This window comes from Heliangelus exortis, chromosome 1 (genome assembly GCF_036169615.1).
Source record: "Heliangelus exortis chromosome 1, bHelExo1.hap1, whole genome shotgun sequence".
In the NCBI taxonomy this organism is placed as follows: domain Eukaryota; kingdom Metazoa; phylum Chordata; class Aves; order Apodiformes; family Trochilidae; genus Heliangelus; species Heliangelus exortis.
The window spans coordinates 97,979,065-97,999,121 of NC_092422.1; the positions used below are offsets into that span (position 1 = coordinate 97,979,065).

Consider the following 20,057-nt stretch of genomic DNA (forward strand, 5'->3'; position numbering starts at 1 on the left):
TCAGTACAAATGATGGCAAAGCCATGCATATACACATAAATATATGCAGATCCCGATTAAAAAAAAAAAAAAGGTAAGTAAAGTCTCTTTAGACTTTGACAATAAAACTTCCTCACCCTAAAATAGGGCATTAAAATCCCAGGTGAATTTAAATCATCTTACTTAAAACCATGCTAACCATCTCAGCTTGAGAGCCCCTACACCCCTTCCTCCAGCTCTGGAGGACCAGCTGTCAGTTGTCCATGCTTAGCTTCTAGGGAGGTTCCCTGCAGAGGTCTGTGACTGGGGGACAGAGGAGTTCAGTGCTGACAGGCATCTCTTGTGATAAGTCATCATATCAACAGTAATTAACAGCACAGGGCAACACAACAAGTAAGCAGTTGGTGCTAAGCTTCTTAGCTTACATTTACTATTCATAAAACAGAAATGGAGCTTCACCAGCCTTGTCACATGTAGCTACAAAACATATATATATATCAAAGCTGAAAAATCACATTCCCATAGGAAAAACCGGTGTATAGTTTTCCCACAGCAGATTCACAGAAGGAGGGGAATATTAAATATGCAGCTGATGATCTCTATTAATTTTGAAGGATAAGACAAAATAAGCATTTTATATGACCATTTGACAAGGGACAACTTGGACAACTGTGGTTCTATGAGAAACATAGAAGACACAAAGAGATGACTAAGAGCTTCTTAAATTGTCCATAGAAAAACTAGGTAGTACCCTACAATTGTGGTATGTTTTCCTTTCAAGGTCTAGTTTTATCTGCCCAGGTCTTACAGACTCACAAGAAAAAAGCTTTCAGTCCTGCAACTGTATCATTCCGAGCAAAACATCAATACCATTAAACTAATCCCAGAGAAAAGGGGCCATACTAAGCTACCCAATCACCCAGATGCAGGAGTAGAGAGGATCAAAGCAGACAGCAATATCAAATTCCCTTCTTTCATACTGTTTCAAAATATTCACAGGGACAAAAATCAGCTGGGCTGCAGAAGAGCAGCCTCACTTCCAGCCTGTGATTTCATATGGGTTCAGTGCCTACTTGATCCCTAACAATCACTTAACACACACCACTACTTTCAGACATGGTACAGAAAGCCCTTCTACAAAATTTGTACCATCTGCATCCTCCTCCATTTCTGGAATTCTGTTTCAAAACAAAAACAAATAAAAAACACCTAGACTACATTATACAAATGTGCAGCAAGACAAACTGTTTTACCAAGTAATCTCCTTTTTCTGTTCCCTAAACACCTAGGCCAACATAGGTAGGCTATTTGGATGAGATATCAACTACTTCATTTTACTGTAAGATGACATGTAGCCGATAGCCTTCCTATTACAACACAAGTATGAAGGAGAAGAAATGCCTGCCAGTAGCAAACTTAAAGATAGCCATCTACACAAGTTCCCCTGAAATCCTTAGCATCAGAGTTCAGCAGACATATTCAAAATAAAAATATACCTTAAGGAAAACTGAAAGCTGAACAGATCTTGGAAGGAAAATAATTCTTTCTACTAACAAGTAACAGGAGAAGCAATCCTTCATCTTAAATCCTGTCAAAGTGAGTGAACAGGAGTATGTGAACATAAGAAATGCTAGAAAAGCCATAATACTGTGGTAAAGCATTCTAAAAATGCTGTTCAGATTACACAGCACGATAATTTCACCAAAAGGCATCTTAGGCTACTAATCAAGGTTGTGACTGACTGTAAAACCAGAAAAAGTTTTAAAAACAACAACAAAAACCAAAACAACAGAAAACATTATTAACTGCAATGTAAAATCAGGAGCCTTAAATTCCAAAGGATTACTATGGAAGTTGCAATACATAATGGCAATATGCATTGAAGTATAAAAATAACAGTTTCCTGTTTCTAATGCTTTGCTGCCTTAAAACCATATGATTAGCTAGCAATATGGCTAGATCAGGGTAAGAAAATTTTATTTTATTATACAAAAACTGAAGTTCTGCATTCAAGTCAAAAAAAGTGGGTAAGAGATAGAATATATTTGGGCTTTTCATCACAAAGTTGCTTAAGAATGTAAAACACTGTAATGCTGTCTTTTGTTTGACTGTGCATAGCTAAAAAGTTGGCAAATCCCATTGATTTTCCAGTTAAATTTCCCAGACCATTACATATAAATGCTGTATACTTGCTCTATTTTCAGGCATCAAAGAACTTAAAAGTGACAAAACAGATCCATTTTGAATTATCTCATTATGAAATTCTACTTACTTGGACCATTGTTTTATCAGAGTACATCAATTCAATTGTCCGATGTATTCTAGATATACTTTCTTGTAAATCTGAAAGAAAAAAGAAACTCTCTTCCATGAGACAGCATAATTGCACATGGCTACATCTTTATTTTTTCTCATTAAAGGCTCAAAGAAGGGTATGTTTCACATCCACAGTACAGTACAGTTTCCTTATCTACCACTAAACCTCAAACACTAAACCTCAACTGATAAAGCACAGAGAGTAGTTTGTGACACATCACTGCTTGCTTCATAGAGTTTGAACCCCACCACAATCTCCCTTGTTTCCCTCAGAGCAATAGAATAGACCATAAATCTCTGCCCACTCCAAAAAGCCTTTGCTCAAAAACGTGCTGAATTTTCCATGGGAGGGGCCACTCTACCCTAACTCACCAAGAGAACACCAAGTCACATCATGGGCCCCACCAACAGCTCAGACACATCTTCACAGATGCCCTTCAGTGTGCGTCCCACCTCTGTTTCACTCTGCTCTCCCCCACACCACATTCATAGAACCTTGGACTGAAACACCTGTGTAAACCTCACTCAATGCCAAGTTTGTATTTTCAGTTTATACACCTCCAGTCAACTACAATCTCTAGATGACTTCCCTTTCTGTGTGTTAGAGATTAAGTTTAGAAACAATCAACTCAACACACACATGAACATTAGAGCATTTTCTCCCACTTCCACAAGTCCCTTCCAACAGCAAATGCATTCCACAGCTCGTGACATTACCTCTAGTGTCATTCTCTACTTCAGTCCTCCAGCGATGTAAACATCCTTCTAGGACAGAGAGCTCTTCCTCAGTGATGTGCCTTGGTGCTGGATGCATTGGCAGATCAGGAGGAATTCGTGACTGTGTGAATGGTTTATGGATTACTGATCTTTGTACAGGAGATGTGCTTGGAACATCTGAAGATGAAGGCCCCTGCTGCTCTATTGTGCTGCATTCATTCAAAACATGAAATACAAAAAGTGAATCATCACATATACAAACAAAAAGCTACACCATAAAAGGAAAAAAGCTTTTCACTGGAAAACATGTATTTTAAAGGTAAAAATTTCCTATGGTGTAATCCAGGAAAGCTACCTATAGTAGCAATATGGAGTTAGCATGTAAATTCTGAAAACTCTGATATACTATATGTTAGCACAGCACCAACACTGGCTGCCAATACCAAATATAAAAGAATAAAAATTACCAGTTTGATTTATTTGAAATGCTATTCAACACTTCCAAATAAAGTCACATATGTAATCACTGTGGTCTGAAACATTTACTGCCAAAGTGCTGAGAGAAAAGTCACAGCAGCTTATCTTATGGCTACTAAACATAAAATGCAAAAAAACCAAGATATATGCTTAATAACTTCTTCACGTGTCTTATGCCTAGCTGACTTTCCAGTTACCTACCTACAACTTATGCTGACTGAATAGCAACAACGAATGACTTCTGAGATTTAAAGAGAAGGGCTTGCAAAACAAGCCCTCTAACTCAAACAGCAAAGTAGTGAATTTACATGAATTCTACAAGAGCAGCAGAATATTCAAAAGGAAAACCTGTTAGATTTTTCTCTTCCCCTCAACAAGACCACTTATACGTAATCGTATGCATAAAATGAATCTGAAGATCTAATAAGTCCCTGACTTTTTACTTAAGTTTAATTTATAAAGTTCTGAGAACATGAAGAACTGACAATGCCACTCCACATTGCATGCTGTTGTGCTTCTACAGATTGACAAAAAAAGTCACAATACTTACAATTTTACAAAGCAAACTTCCTATATAGGAGTTTGAACAAAACTTATTACTTTTGATATCGTATTTTATGAATGCAATGCTAGCTTTTAAAAGTTTATCTTCTCCTTATTATCTTCATGATTTCTACTGGCATAATATTATTAAGACATTAATTCTTTTAAAGGCTTTTTAGATTCATCTACATCACATCTCTGAACTACAAAGTTCATCATCTTGACTGGACCAGAATATAAAACCCTGCTTTCCAAATGCAATATAAAAAGCTGTGTTAGTATCCACCAAACCAATTCCTATCTTAAGTTATGCTCTAGTCACTAATCACTATTACTAATAGTTACCAGCTTCAATATTATTTGACCATTATCTCCTTGACACTTTGACACTTTGTGAGGCACCTGTCAACTTCCTAAATACAGAGTAGCCAAACTCAGTGAGAATAAGCTGAAAAGCAGAAGAAAGAGCTCATCTGCCAAGCAAAAATTAACTGATAAATTGTACACCAGAAGCCTTGAAGATCTGCAGCATATACATGCTGCCCAAATTCAGATTCTTAATACACTTGGAAAGCAGTGACCTCACCAGATATTGTGTCTATTTGGAACTGTAGGTAGAACTGTGCTTTGTTTGAAAATGGCCATTCTCCACCTAAAGCCATTTCTCTAAGCGCACGAGACAAACCCAGATGATTACTATTTTGGTTTGTTTGTCGTGCTGAAAAACAAACCAAGGGGATGACTGGACTCCCACCCTGGGAGAGCAGGAGGTGGCCCTTACCTGGGTGGTGTCTGGGCTGGCAGTGTGCCACTGGCAGGGGCACTAGCACCCAGGTCATCAACGGGAGACGTGCACACCGGCTTGCTGGAGGCAAACTCCAAGGCGTACTGCAGGACATCTACCAAGGGGAATCGTTTAGGACCAGAACCATAGCTTAAATATCTGTTAACCATAAAACGTATTAATGCCATGACTTGCATATTATAAAAAAAAAAAATTAAAAAAAAAAATTAAAAAAAAAAATTCTGGTTGACTGCAATTAAGTGAGAAAGCAAGCCTTTCTTTGTATGTTTCATGCATCAGAATTACCGTGCTATTTTTTTCCAAGGAAAACATTAAAAAAAAAGCAATACAAAAAGGAAAACCAGAGCTGACAGCTACACAGAAAGTGTGTACAGTTGAAGGGATTTGTGCTACATAGCCCATAATATTATTTGCATTTACATAGTTATCTATAGTACCGTTCTAATCTCTGCTGTAAAACAGTGAGGTACTCTTTGAGTCTCTTGATTTCATCCCGTTTAATTCTTGTTATTTCTCTGTTTTTGTGCATATACCTGCAAAACAATAAATTTAGAAAAAGCTGTCAGCCCACAGTATTCTAATAGTGAAACTTTGGTGTGCACCCATCAGCCATACTGAGTGCTTAGCTTAGTGCTAAAAAACCTCTCTCTCTAGAACCTACAACATATTAAACAGTAAAACAGAACTCAAAAGGAAATGCTAAATCTACTAAGCCTTCCCTCCCACCACTTCCAGAAGCTACTTTTTCTCCCATGTCAAAAGCTCTGTTCATACCATGGATAACAAACATACTAAAAAGCTTCTAAATTAAGCAGTTTAAGTAGCGACTACACAGCAAACTCCTGTTTCATTATTCACTTATAAACAACATTCAGCATTGAACTGAAATATATATGACTTCTCACCTTCTTTCCCAAATGGACAGATAAAAAGAGATTTTTCACAGTATTTTGCCTGTATACACAACTACCTAGCAATAAATATAAACACTGAAGTGCATGAGGTTTGGGCACAAAGTAGCAGCATGTCTTAAACTGTTATCTATGTGTATTTTCTGAACCAGATGAAACCCATGAAAATTTTCACTTGTCTAGCTAGGACAGAAGTTTTCTGTGATGGAAGGGAGCATAAGACATACCAGTTACTTTACCAAACTGATGACATTTAATTTATATTCATACTAGGACTTAATTGATAATAACATACTGTACCTGTCCAGATACAAAATTGGAGGAAATTCTAATTTGTTATGTATCTTCTCTGGCCTCCCCAAAGCTTGATTAAACTCAAATCTTGATAGCTCAAATGTTAAGACAGGAGGAAGTTCAGTGAACCAGTGCTGAACAAAGGAAAAACAGAAAACCCCACAATGAATGCCTTCCAACAGAAGAACTTGAGTAATGGTGCAATACCTGCAGACTGACATAGCTATGGGACAAAGTGGTTTTAGATGGTGGATCAGCATAAGCTTTTCAAAGTCCCATCTTTCCCCTTCACTGTAAACGAGAACCATTTGTCACCCATGCTGCATCAGAGCTTCTCAACTCATTTGTCACAGAGTAGGCTTCTTTCTTTCAAATTTATCTCACTCATACTCCATGCAGCCTGCCCTTGAACCTACCTGCCTTGCCAACCATCCTGTTCTCTTCAAACTGCTCAATGCCACTGACAGAGTTGTTCACACTGTACCAAGTGCTCTTCCCACTCAAGTTTCTGTCTCTCATTCACCTGGTATCACTCAAAGATTCTAATGACCTTCTCTGAAGCAGGATCAGCAAGTACTCTGGGTTTGGTCAGACAAATGCCCACAGCAATGTAAAACTGCCGCTTTTTCTTGAAATCTTCCCCACACTAAATAAGTCTTCTGAAGCTTCTGTTCATGTCTCTAATCACTGCCAATCCACCCACAGACTAACCCATCTTATCATCACCTTATCCCAGCTTTCTGTGACTATCAAGCAGAGGTCCATCCTTATTCCTCATTTCCTTACACATCTTGTTTCTCAACTGCAAGCCAAATTCAGCTCCAATACCAGCATTTGAGTTCCTTTATTTTTTTTATTTCTGCACTTCACAATATGAATAACACTGTCTATTCGTTTAATAAATTTTGAATGTCTAATCATCAGCTCAAGCTTCCCTGATTCCTGTGGACACCATTGCCACACATTTCAGAAGTCAACGCCATAGCCCAGGTGTGGCATTTGACTTGGTGCTCACTTCTTAGTTCTCTTATCCAGTCAAATAACCCAAACAGTCTTTCCATACAATACCTATTGTATTTGTCTGTTCTCATCAGTCCACATCTCAGTCCAATATTTCTTCTGTTCTCCTCTTTCCCAGTGCAGGTAGCCTTGCCACACTAGCAAATTTCCAGAACATTGCTAAATTCTCCAAGTTCAGTGCCTTTAGCATCACTCCTCTCATCTGTTTACATGCAAGGTGAGCTGTCTTCTCTATTCTTGCCTATATCAGATACCATTATTCACTTCTTCAGTTTCAAAGACAACAATCATGATAGATATCTGTGCCACCACTGGGCCAATTAACTCTTTTCCCTAAGTTGTCACTTCTAAAAATGTCATCTGTCACCTCATTCCAACACCATACATGGCAATACCACAGTTATTAGTGGGGCTCCATCTAAATCCCTTCACTTATGCTTCCAGCATGCTCTGACATTTAGGAGCCTCCTGCTGTAGCAAGTAGGAGCACCAGCAACTCATAGAGCAAGTATTGCCTCTCCACTACTACAAGCAAGGAGAAAAACAATGCCTGTAGTGCCTGTAGTAAAGAAAAGGATGCTGGAAAACACCAATAAAGATGGGAGATGGGAAGAAGGCTAGGGTACTGAGGAATTAGAAGACAAGAGGAACAGAGTAATAATGATGGTCAAACACAGAGCTCATAGTTGCTGTTTCCTGCACAGCACGGGGCAGCAAGTCAGGCAGAGCAGTGGTCAGCTAGCACAGGCCATGATATCCACAACCACTCCAGAGATCAAGTATCAGCAACAGGTGGGAACCAGCCTGTGCCAAATCACTGTAAGCACTGTAAGCATTGTGCCAGCGTTTAAGAAGCATGAGCTTTGTATCCCATGAAAACTACAAAGTGATGATACTCCGGATACTCACAGAGATAACACACCCCTCAAATTAACAACCCAATTACACAAGACATCAGAACTCGCACAGTAGCACTTCACATTAAAAAATTATCATGACAGCTGACAAAAAATAAAGAGCACTACAGCAACACCCTCAGAGAAGGTCACAGGAGCCCTTAACTCACCTCCTGACCAGACTTCGCAGAGTTTTCTGAATGGAGAGATTCAATTTCCCCTTCAATCATTGCAGCTTCTAGGCACTCATGCAGATCTTTAAAGCCATTAACCTGGAGTGGATACTGGCCAAACATTTCTGTGTTTTCAAATTTTTTACCTTCACATAAAGGCAAAACAGTTGAGATTTTAGGAAGAAACATTTACCTTTAAAAAAACAACCAATTAGTTCACCTGACCCAGTCTACTGCACAATACCCACATTTTCTTATTGAACATTGAATTGCATAAATTACATACATGAAAACAAGTTACTTGAAAAAGCTGCTTTAACATAATACTGAAAAGTACTTTATTTTCCTCTTCAGCCCATTTGATATTGTTTTTTTAATATATTGAAAACAAGTAAAACTCGGAATGACTTGGCACTGCAGATGCATGGGAAGTTTTCCACATATAAATCAAAGCCTGAATCCCAGAAATAATTGCTCAGTAACACAACCCCTATGTTGTATCAGCAAAGTCAGTGGAATCGCTGGTATGAAACAGCCCTTTGTATAAGTACGCTCTGAATGTACTTATACAAAATGAAACACAAAAGAGAACATTCATTAATTCTGTCCTGAAAACAAGATCATAATTAGGTAAGTATATAAGGATGTAAGCTCAAATATGAGGATAAATATGAGTGACAAGTAACTTCAATCTACAATTTCAATTTATTTTATCCTGAAGTCAGTAAAAAGGCTTCTTATATCCACCATTCCTTTCCATTGGTTTGGTTTTTATGTACCTTCTCAGTTAAGAGAGAAAGGTAAGGTAATGAAATGAGAAGGTAAGGGATGAAAGCAGTTGAACACAAAGGAGCAAGAACACTAGCTAGGAGGAAGAAATCTGCACAATGGTTCTGAAATCTGACAAAATTAGATACACTGTTCCAGGATGAGGAACAACTTGGAAGCTACTTTAAATATTAGTTTCTTCATTCAAATGCATCTCAGTAGTTGCTCGTTCTCAGTATGCAGGATAGAACCATGAACATTAAAAACACTTTCCCAATGGCTGGCCTCCTGGAAATAGAGAGCACTGCAATTGTGCAAATATTATAACTATATGCAGACAAGAGAAAGAGAAGCTTGTTGTACAGTCTCTTCCTCCTCCTCTTTGATACTGCCCTTGAGCAGGTTTCCACTGAACTGTACTTTTAAGAGGGCAGAAACTGCACCGAAGAAAACACAATAACTGAAATTTTAAATTGCATGAAATGAAATGCAGTAACTAGCCTTGTGTATACCATTAAGAAGTGGCAAAAGCACCCTGATAATAACTTCTTGTAAGCATTTTTGCTCAGTGTCTCAACAGCAGTGTTAATCACACATTCAGCTTCTGAAAGCTATCCAAACTTTTTGAAGCTCACTACATTTATCTTCATTCTGAAATTCTTAGGAAAAACCTTTTGTCACCAACTGAATGCATATTCTCCAAGTCTCCTTCTGCAGAAGTAGATAAAAGGTTAGAATCACATCACTTGCCTATGTACTTAGACAAGCACTGATCAAACATGACCACAAAAGTTTAGGTAAATTTAAACACATACCTTCAAGTACACCTACTGCTAGAAATCGTCCATAAAACAACTCCACCATGGGGTTCTTTGGTTTCTCTCCATCCCTAAAAACAAAAAGCATGCCAGCGCAAAAAATTTAGAAAGCTATGAAATTTTAAAGAACTATATGAGCAAAATATTCTGCGCTCATTATGGAAATGCTACATTACGGTTCATTTAGTTTTGTGCTTTCCTCTAATGACAATCACATCGATTCACATACTTGCAATTATAACTAAATTCTGAAAATTAAGTTTCAGAAGTGCTTAATTCGAGGAAAATATATGTAAATCTCATTCAGTTTGAGAGTGGTTAAATTGTAAAAACCTTTGTAAAAGCTTTCTCCTGCAACACTTTAAAAGCAATTTTATATTCAAAAGACAGTTTACTGATGTTCGCTTACAAAAACGATAAGTATTTGATTCTGATAAGAGAAAGGGGAACAGGGTTTTGAAGCATTTGAACTGCAGGACTGAAAAGCAAAACTGCATTCAAATAGAAGAAGTCTAATTGACTATGTACTTAACACACCTTTACTCTTTATATACTTTGGACTTTAATTCAGCAAGATTTCTTACATGGGATAATCAGGTAAAAAAGATAATTCGTGGAAAATCAGAAAGTATAGTCATATATGGGTTCAATATACAGAGATAGAAAAAAAAAAAATCTTACCTCTCTTCTTCAGCTTTAATTTGGAAGGCATCTTCTAACCAGTCTAATAATTTGTGTGTAAATTCACTAACATCTTGCTGTTGAAAAATACAGAACAATCAGTATATGTTCACACATGTAATGCAAGTGTTAGAAGACTAATTTAGTACTAGTACCCTCCACAAGAGCTCCAAAGTTATGCTGTGTCCAAAACTATGCCATGATGGGGTTTTATGGGTGACTTTTAAAGCATACCAATGCTTTGGTGTTCCTCAGGCTTTACACTGTCCTAGGATCCTTATTACCCAGTCTCAGCTTTCATGCCATGCTTGTCCAAAAACATCTTATGAATGTCATTGTTCACACCCTTTGGTATCTAACAAATGATGACTAATATAACTTTCATCAAACACTGCATTCAGTATGCTGTTGTAACTTAACACCTAAGCCACATAATTTCATGTGGGAAAAATAAAGTATTAAGGAACCAATGTGTTTCTCAGAAATGCAAAATATACCCACAATCATTTAGGCAAGAATCCTGAATATGAATAGTAAGCCACTCCAAACCAATATACTAGTACTGAACCAGCCCTGTAATGTAAAATAACAGGAAGAAAGTACTGAAGTCCCCCTCTACGGAACTCAGTAATTTTTATTTAAAAGTAACTAGAGGTTACATTATTAATATTAGAGAAATGCTGATACATTGTGATAATTAGAACTTTCTTTCTGTGGACATTTTGAATTTTTGTTGTGCTTTTTAAGGATTTCCTATTCCTTGAGTAAAAATACATAAAAGTTACCTGTTGAGAATCATTTGATTTAAAAGCATCTTTAAGGATTTCAACTGCTCTTGATGGATCAACATATTTTCTCTTTGAACCAACTAGAAGTGCAAATAGGTACCTCAATTCACGCATGAAAGGCAGATTCCTATGTTCCTGTATTTGAAGAAGACAAAAATATTTAACAAAGTGGTAACAAAAGTCTACTTCACAGTCATGTTACCCAATGGACTAAGTGCATACACAGCCAACCATCATAAGAGTATGTGTGTTTGCCAAGGCACTGTTACATGCCTTTTACCTGTCAATTTTACAAAGTAATCTCATGTAATTCTCTGGGAAGAAAATTCCATTTCAGAAACTGAAAGCTACCTGAGACTATTTCTAGCTGTGGCTGTTTGACCTACTGCAAGCTGTGCTGCATTTAAGACAGAATTGTTGCTCTCAAGACTTAAAAAGCCTTAAGTAATACAGTGCAACAATATGCAGCAATTTTATTGAAATTAGTATCAATTTTATTGAAATTAGTATTTCTCTACACCTTTATCAGAATTTTGTGTGAGCCTACACACTGCCTTGTACCTTTGTAAGCTCATTTTTTTACTGAAGAATAAATTTGCAAGGTGTACTCAGATCATTATCATTTCTCTTGACAGAACTACAAGAAACAGCCTGCTCTCCGTTCTCCCTGTCTCTTTCAGCATAGTTAAGGAGAATACGCAGTTGTTTTTCAGGTTTCCAGAAAGAAGCAGAAGAAATACTTTCTGTCTATATAATGAAAAGCACAGAAACTGACATACAAATCAGTCATACCACAGGTTCCAAATTCTGTGAAGGCTGGGTATAACTTATGATCCTGAGTAGATAGTTCACAAATAATTGTGTAAGTCAAATACACATAATATCTACTTGTATTTAGAACAAATTATCATTCAAAAGCAGCACAGATGTCAGATGCTGGCCAAACTAGAATTACTTCATGACAAACTACTTCACATCCACATCAAACAGCAGACTTGTTCAGTCACTCCTATACAAAGCTTTTTGTACATAAAGTCTCTTTTATTTCAGCTTTAAAAACTATGCATGCTGAACTGTAATAGGTTCCACATAAAATCTAAAAAAATTATTTCAGTCAGGTAAATTCCCAAGTCTTACTTGCTTTTCTCATCTACTTTGCACAGCTCCTGCCAATTACAAACAATGTTCACAAGAAAGGCTGAAAACTTCATCAAATCAGTCTCCTGTTTACATCGTTAAAGTGCTTTGTAACAACGAAACAGGGAAACAAATTGTGAAAGTGATTTTTTTCACCACAAGGTTTTCATAAAGTGATTTACTAATTATCAATAGAATTTCAAGTTTTAAGGACAGATATATCCAAGATGCTTCAATGGCAGGGGTAGTTCAGTTGTGTAATACAGATGGTAGACCAAAATACTCTAGGATCTCGCTTTCCTTTGGTTAAACCTTGAACACATAGGCAGTGAGTATTATTGCACTAATTACCCAAATTTACACTACTAATTTTAAGCATACGTGTAGCTTTAGGTTGAACAACTAGCTACTGATGTCAGTAGGATTACTCAAAACAAATACCTCTGTAGCCCCTATAGAAGTCCACTAGAACTAGAAAATTTTTTGAGAAAGCAAAATGTAATGCATTAGGCATGCTCCCTGACCAGGTTACATGACCATTACCACAACAAGCAGTGATTCTGACTGAAATCTTCAAAGCCTAAAATCTTCAGAAGGATGTGAGCCAGTTCCCAACACAAGTTTTACAGGCTCCAGAAAGGACTTACATGTTAAAACAAAATAACTAATGAAGTGATCACAGTACAATATTCAGCTCCCAATTTTGAAGCATACTGTAGGTGCAACAACACGCACACAAAAAGGATTAACATCTATTTTGAAATCAAAACTGTACAGAAAGTTCATAAACTGAAACATTCTCTAATTTATCACCCATCCTGCCTGAATAAACAATTTCTTAATACACTGATGTTGGAACAATTGATGATTAAGAAATGTTTCTATTGCAATCTACACAGCAAACATTACTGTCAAGCAGTACATCATGACACTGGAATAATGATAATGTTGAAACAGGGGGAAGGATGTGCTAACTTGTAGCACAGTAACCCACTTTCTCCCATAATAAGACATTTCCCAAAGAGATCATCAGAACATTTAGCTGGCCTCAACTGAATACAGCAAGAGGACTGCGAGAGCAAGAAACTGGAGTAACTACAGAGAACCATATTTACTGAATATTTACAGAGAAGCTATCCACTGAAGGAAGTAGAGAAACACACCAAGGAAGAAAAGTAATTTAATTCCACTTCAAATGAAAAAAAACCAATGAACACTGATTGAGATTTTAAGTGTTCACCCAAGTTTAAAATCCAGGAACACAAAGGCCAATTAGCTGAGGCCAACAGGGTGTGGGTGTTGTTTTGGTGTGGGCTTTTAAAGTCAAAATTTATACCAATGATCTCTGGTTTAAAAATTTTACATGACAAATTATTAATCACATTTGGAGTCAATATATTCATAGTAATGAACAAAACCATACCACCACAGTATATTCCCTGAAGTAAAACCACATGCTTTAATTGTAAATCAAGAGATTGTCATGACCCTAGTATTAAACTTTACTTTCCACCAACTGGAAGAACAGAATGTAAACCAAAGTTTTGAAAAATCTGAGACTATTTATATTTGGTCTTTATTAGCAAAGAAGTCTGATCCTAGGGAATATAAGTCAAATGTATTACTTAATACTAGGTTAAAAGAAAAATAACTCAAGATAGTTTTAAAACAAGTAAATATTTAAGCAAATTTCAGGGCTTTTTTTGTAAACTGGTAGCTTGTATTAAAGCTTTAAGTCAATTTGTCTTTACTTGCCTTCACCTTACAGAAAAATGAAACCACCATACTTGGGTGCCTGCATGCCTTCTATTTGTCTATGTTCCAACTAGTGAAGTGATCTCTTTTCCTAAATTCTCCTCAAAACATACTTCAACAAGACAACCCTTCTTAAACTGTAGGCCAGACAGGTGAGTACAGCAATTCATCATGTTATTTCATTACGAAATTTAAGTTAACAAAGGAGGGGATACAAACAACTGCAAGAGATTCTTCCTAGTGAACTTGCAGAAAGCAAGGTTTCTGCACAAATCCATACACTTGCCTGGTGTTACACCATTACAGCCTTAATATTGCCTGTCAGGGTTATAATGTCTGAAAAATAGCACTTTGGAATTGCTAAAGGCATTCAGCTGCTGGTGTCAGTGCTTGAGCAAGATGTTTTTCTAAGACAACAACCTGTTAATATCTTTTTCATACAGCCTCTTAAAAGCCCTGAAAAACAAAGGTAAAGAACTCTGACTACTGGAGGATACTACTAAAAAAATTCTATGACAAAAAACGAAATACAAGGCAGAAAGTCCATCTAAAAATAAAAAAAGAAATATTCCAGTACAACTCTTAGTGAAGTATTACTTGATCTTGTCTTTCTTAGTAAATTACATTGTCCTATCACCTTCTTGTGACACTTTCCAAATACCATCCATGCTGTATTTGCAACCATCTCGTGACCTAATGCACACATTTTTTTCCCTTCAAAAAAAATAGAACAAAACAGAACCAAAAACCCAAGCAACAACTTGATTTTTAAGCAAAGGGTGGGGGGATGAGGTAGGGGAGAAATGATACAATTCTGACTAAACATTCAACTTCCCTTTTATAGTACATACCTAGAGGTTTAGAAAATGGACACTATCTTCCCTGAGTCCATTTTCTTTTGCCTTTCAATGGCAGCTCTTAATTTTGCTAGTGAACATTCCAGTCAGGCCCAAAGTGCCAAACAACTAAGAAGAGAGCAACAAGACACTCTCTTTTCAAAAACCAAAAGAAAGGAGCAAAAGGTGATAGTCTGATCTCTGGCTATGCAAAAATTCACTGCTCCATGAAAAAAATTACTGCTTGTTCCCCTGCTAAAAATCAGGGGAATGTGTGCCTTCACACTTCACAGTCACTTCTTCTTCCTTGCTTTCACAACACAGAAACCAAGGCATCTCTATGTATTTCTCCTCAGAAGCCATCCATGAAGGAAACAAAATTGGTCTGTAGAAGTCTCAGTTTATGATCATTCTCCCTCACTAAACTGAGGTTACAAGAAACCTGAGCCAAGGTTTCCCCCCAACAATTCCACATAAGTACTAGAAAAAACTCAGGAAAATTTATGCTTACAATTACCTCATGAAACTGCCAGAAGGGACAAGCTAATAACTACAAGTTTAATCTCAGATCATAAGTCACAAGTAATGATCACCCTAAAAAAACCAATGAAGTAGCCAGGCCAACACTAACAATGCTGCTGGCAAAGCTACACAGATCAAAAACACACAGGTAACCAAAAAGCATTTTCACAGCTGCACAGTGTGAAGGAACTAGAACAGAGTTCTAGAAGTGCCCACCCCCTGAAAGCAGTGCTGCTACAGCTCTATCAGCAAAGCCCTGCCACTGAACCTATCCTAAGCAGCAGCACACTGAGCAAACTCTGCCTCTCTCAGCACCCTGGGCTGTGGTGTGAAGGCAACATCTTCTATGCAAGATCTGTAATAGGAAGCTCAGATGAATGTTAATTGGCACCTATAAAATCTGTGTTAATACAAGCTAGAGGACAGTGGAAAATTCAATAGCAGGGAAGAAATGTCCTCATGTGCCAGCCAGGAAAAGCTAATTTCCAATTTTACCTTTTGGTTTCGGGGCAAGTCTTGAGCATTTGCAGGAGGATTGAAATTCAAAACTAGTCTTCGAAACTCCAGTAGGTTAAATAATGACTGAAAAGAAAAAAATTAAAAAACATTTAAGCACTTCTATAAAACAATACAAAATTCTATCCTACAGGTCATACTGAAATGTTAAACATATGTTTAAGTTTCATTTCAAAAGCAAGATTATTTTACTTAACTTCACTAAATGGGTTTTTACCAGAAGACGATTTTTTGCTAAGAAAAGAGCATAATAAAAAAAGTTGTTTACACATAAATCCCATAAATGGAATTAATTTTATATTATAGGTAAATCAACAAGAATTTTATTAATTGCTTAACTGTCAGTTTTCAGATTGAAATTATAGCCTGATTAGCTGTGTAAAATTAATCTTGTATCATCTGAATACTCTACATAAGAAACTGCTATAAATCTTTGTGGGTAAGGAAACTATAACATTCTAGTTTTACAGACAATACCATGAACACAGGTGTGTCTACAAGCATACCCTCCAAGAACCCCACACTGTAACACAAAGTCTGGAGCCAAGAGACTACAGAAAACCAAGATGCATCTAGGTTACAAAAATAAAAGTCCAAAGCAGTGGCTAAGAATTAAAGTCCTCATCACTGTTATAACTGCATGGTTGCTTTTCTGTACAGACAGAAAATACTTAAGTTGAACTTCACTTTATTACCACAAACCAGCATTCTGATGTAGAAAGGGTAGCAGGAAAGTTGTAAGGGATTTTTAAAATACCCTCCTATTCACCCCTCTTGTTTTTATAATCCAATTTTTTTTCCTGATCACATACTACTACTTATTTTGGAAAGGCAGAGCTTGACTACTCCAACAATACTTTGATCCCACAACTTGTCCTACACAGGTGAAGACTTAATTCCCAGACAGCAGGTTTAGGTTTAATAGGAGGTTTAACAGGAGTTCAACTTGGCTGTGCCAAGAAAGTGAAACTCAAATTGTGAAGATGTACTTGCCTTTATTTTAAGAACTCAGAACACATTGGAAGAAGAAAAAGATGTGTGCAGCTGTGCAAAGCTGCAGCATCCCCAACTCTCCTCATAAAAACCCCTGTATTAAGTTTAACTTCTTCCTGTGCCCCACAGTATACAGCATCTTCAGCAAAATCAGAAGGCTAACGAAGTTAAAAACAACAAAAAAAAAAACCAAACTCAAAAAGCCCTTCACTAAAACAGCAACCAACCGACCCTGTTAAATCAACACAGACAATTGATTAGTTAAATTTTTTTCCTGTTCTCCTGTTCAAAATGCAGGTTCCCTTTCTATCTGTCCTTGCAGGAAAGGGAGTTTCAGACAGTCCTCTATTTACTTACGCAAAGCATAGAAAATGTTAATATTTAATGAAAGTGTCATTATACAAATTGATGCTCATTGAAGGTATGTCTCATGATGTAACAGCATTCCACTCTTCCATCAAACAAAACATAGCAATGTCTCACAAACAAAATAAACCAGATGCTGAAATATAGTGTCCAAAGACTGACCTCTCTATGACTAATCCAAGTGCCATCAGCCAAGCCAGCCAATTTCATAATACACAGAGATAAATTAAGTATAGAAAACTGTATTAAAGTTCAGAAATTTTGCTTGGCATTCAATCCACAAGTTTTTTTACAAAAAAATCTATTTCTTTAATCCAGAACCCTGAATTGTTAAGAAGTAACTTCTTAACTAAGTTGTTAAGAAGTATCTATGCGCTTTACTAAGCTCAAAGAACCTATTTCTGCAAGCTGATGACAATAATTAAGAGGATTGTCTGATATGCTTCTTCAGCCTTGTTATACTCAAAATTCCTTATGCAAGATAATTAGTTATACACTTCTCTCCAAAATTGTTTATGCAGTGAGAGGCTGTACTGAGTGCAGCAGAATGCTTACATTTAGTCTATTAGGAAGACCACTAGCAATGACAGGACTGTATCATGTTGCAGATATTCTATACTGAGTTAAATCAATATCAGTAAACTTCTATCTTCATGAAAAAAAAAAAAAAAAAAAAAAAAGGCAATTTCCCAGTGTAAGTGCAAACAGATACTACTGTAAGTGTGCCTGAGACCAATCATTTGTGCCTGCTGTACCTCAAGGAGCTACTTACAGTTCTTTTTGTAGCAGAGATCTCCCATGGCCATCTACCCCTGTGCTTCAGAAAGGGGCTAGGCGATACAATTCCAAATTTGCAGAGCACCCTGGTTTGTCATCAGTTCCCAAGGCTTTCTACACCCAGGGTAGGTGATGCTATAGAGCAGAAGCTGTTCTTCTGCAGCCCCCAAGCAAGACACAGCAGAGTACCACTCAGAGTGGTACCACTCACTGGTTCCATGCCAGAGCACTGGCCTCCCAAACACACTGTACAGGGCAGCAATTCATCTCTCACCTACTTGGCTTCAGCTACCCAGAGGTGTCAGGAGTCACAGTGCAAAAAAACAGGCTGGATCCAAAAGGTGGATAACTCTGTTATCTGCTGGCACTGAGCAAATATTTCTATAGATTACCCATGTAAACTATGCAGAATTTATGCATGCAACCCTCTAAAAGGTGTTTCATTTTGTTTTTTTCCCCAGTGTCTTTAAACCTATTTAAAAGCTGTCATCTGAAAACCTAGCCAGGCTAAGCCTCTATTATCAAATTGCCATGATAATCAACAGATTTTCAGAATACCTGATTCCTATTCTATCAGTTTGGGGGCTGAACAAGAGTAAAAAAAAAATTAAAATTAACAAAAATCCAGCACCAGTTTAGGGCATTCAAATGAATGGAGCTGACTGACAGACATACCACAGCTTTCCCCTCTATAGGTGGTCATGATGTAGATATATTTTCTGTCATGCCAGAGGCAGCTAGGTATAGTTACAGCTTCAAAACTATAAGATGCTAAAACTATTCACTTCTCCAAGTAGTGTCTGCCCACACTACGCAGAGTCCAAACAATTTCAGAATATAAGCTACTTTGCTTTCTTCTAAACCACCCTGCCTACTCCTTCTCCCCTCTTAATGTCTAGGATGATCAGGCATAGGCAACTTAAATTCTGCCAGGGTCCTTAAATAGAGATTTAATTCTTAACATTCTTAACACGCATCTTAAAATGATGATGCATTAATGCTACAAGAATAGAAATTAGTCAGCATATTAAATCTGTAAAAGCTTGATATTCAACACAGATCATTAAGAGCTACCAGCAGAGTCCTAAAATAGTAAAGATACTTACATCAACAACACTTGGAGAATAGAAAAACAGAACTTCTGTGTCTAGATAAAAGATGACTATCAAGCTGTTTCACACAGCTTTAGACAGGCTCTCTCTAATGGTTTCTTGCAAGTTCTGTAAGCATAGGGCTCTAAAACCAGCAGTTTCAATACAGATGTATGAAAAAATTAAGTTTTTCTAACTAGCATTTTTTACTTGTTTCCAATTCTTAGAACTAAAAAGCAGGCATTGCTTTGCTCAAGAACTGGGGAATTTTTAATACCGATAACAGTCCTGCAAGTTCACAAGGGAAAAAAAAGCCATCTTTCCATTCAATCCACAAAGATTAAGCTTAGATGGGAGGAAGTATTTTCAAATTATACTGTCAAACATGTACTAAAGCCATTCAGGCTAATTGTATGTAAACCAGTCATCAATATGCCAAAATCATGTCATTTGGCAAAAACTCATCTATGATGCTGAAGCAGAACAAACACATTTGACTGGTGTTGAACATGAACAGCATACTGTGAAACATGGTCATCATGCATGTTTCTCTGAGAACAGCCCATTAATTTCTAGTCTTCTGGCAAGCCAGTTTGTAGGCTCCTTTTTATCAAAGTAAAAGGGATGGACATCAGGCAAGGATACCAAAACTAGTGTAGGTGTCCAAATTAGACTTAAGGTTTGAGTTTTAACAGGAGAGAAAGATAAAGACTACCTTGAATTTTGGCAAAGAAAATTTAGGAAGGACTTAATTTGGCTAGTAATCAAAACCTAAATATATCTTATCAGTATGGCCTGAAAAGGAAATCTTCATCCAGGGGAAAGGAAAGTATGTATTCCTACAGAGTTCCTAAATTAATTGTTTCAGGTACTGGCAT

At 37.0% G+C, this 20,057-nt stretch overlaps 1 protein-coding gene across 5 annotated transcripts in view; it reads right to left on the bottom strand.

Annotated features, from left to right (window-relative positions):
• The window catches only part of USP25 (ubiquitin specific peptidase 25), a 90,221-nt gene that overhangs the window by 21,885 nt on the left and 48,279 nt on the right, over positions 1-20,057 (bottom strand). For all 5 annotated transcript variants that reach the window (XM_071755344.1, XM_071755337.1, XM_071755362.1 and 2 more), the window contains 10 exons: positions 15,932-16,018; positions 11,184-11,321; positions 10,399-10,475; positions 9,715-9,788; positions 8,129-8,277; positions 6,049-6,176; positions 5,275-5,370; positions 4,814-4,975; positions 3,013-3,221; positions 2,252-2,322 (listed from right to left, as the gene is read on the bottom strand). In XM_071755344.1, coding sequence (XP_071611445.1) covers positions 2,252-2,322; positions 3,013-3,221; positions 4,814-4,975; positions 5,275-5,370; positions 6,049-6,176; positions 8,129-8,277; positions 9,715-9,788; positions 10,399-10,475; positions 11,184-11,321; positions 15,932-16,018 — 1,191 coding nt within the window. The remainder of the gene's footprint in view (positions 1-2,251; positions 2,323-3,012; positions 3,222-4,813; positions 4,976-5,274; positions 5,371-6,048; positions 6,177-8,128; positions 8,278-9,714; positions 9,789-10,398; positions 10,476-11,183; positions 11,322-15,931; positions 16,019-20,057) is intronic.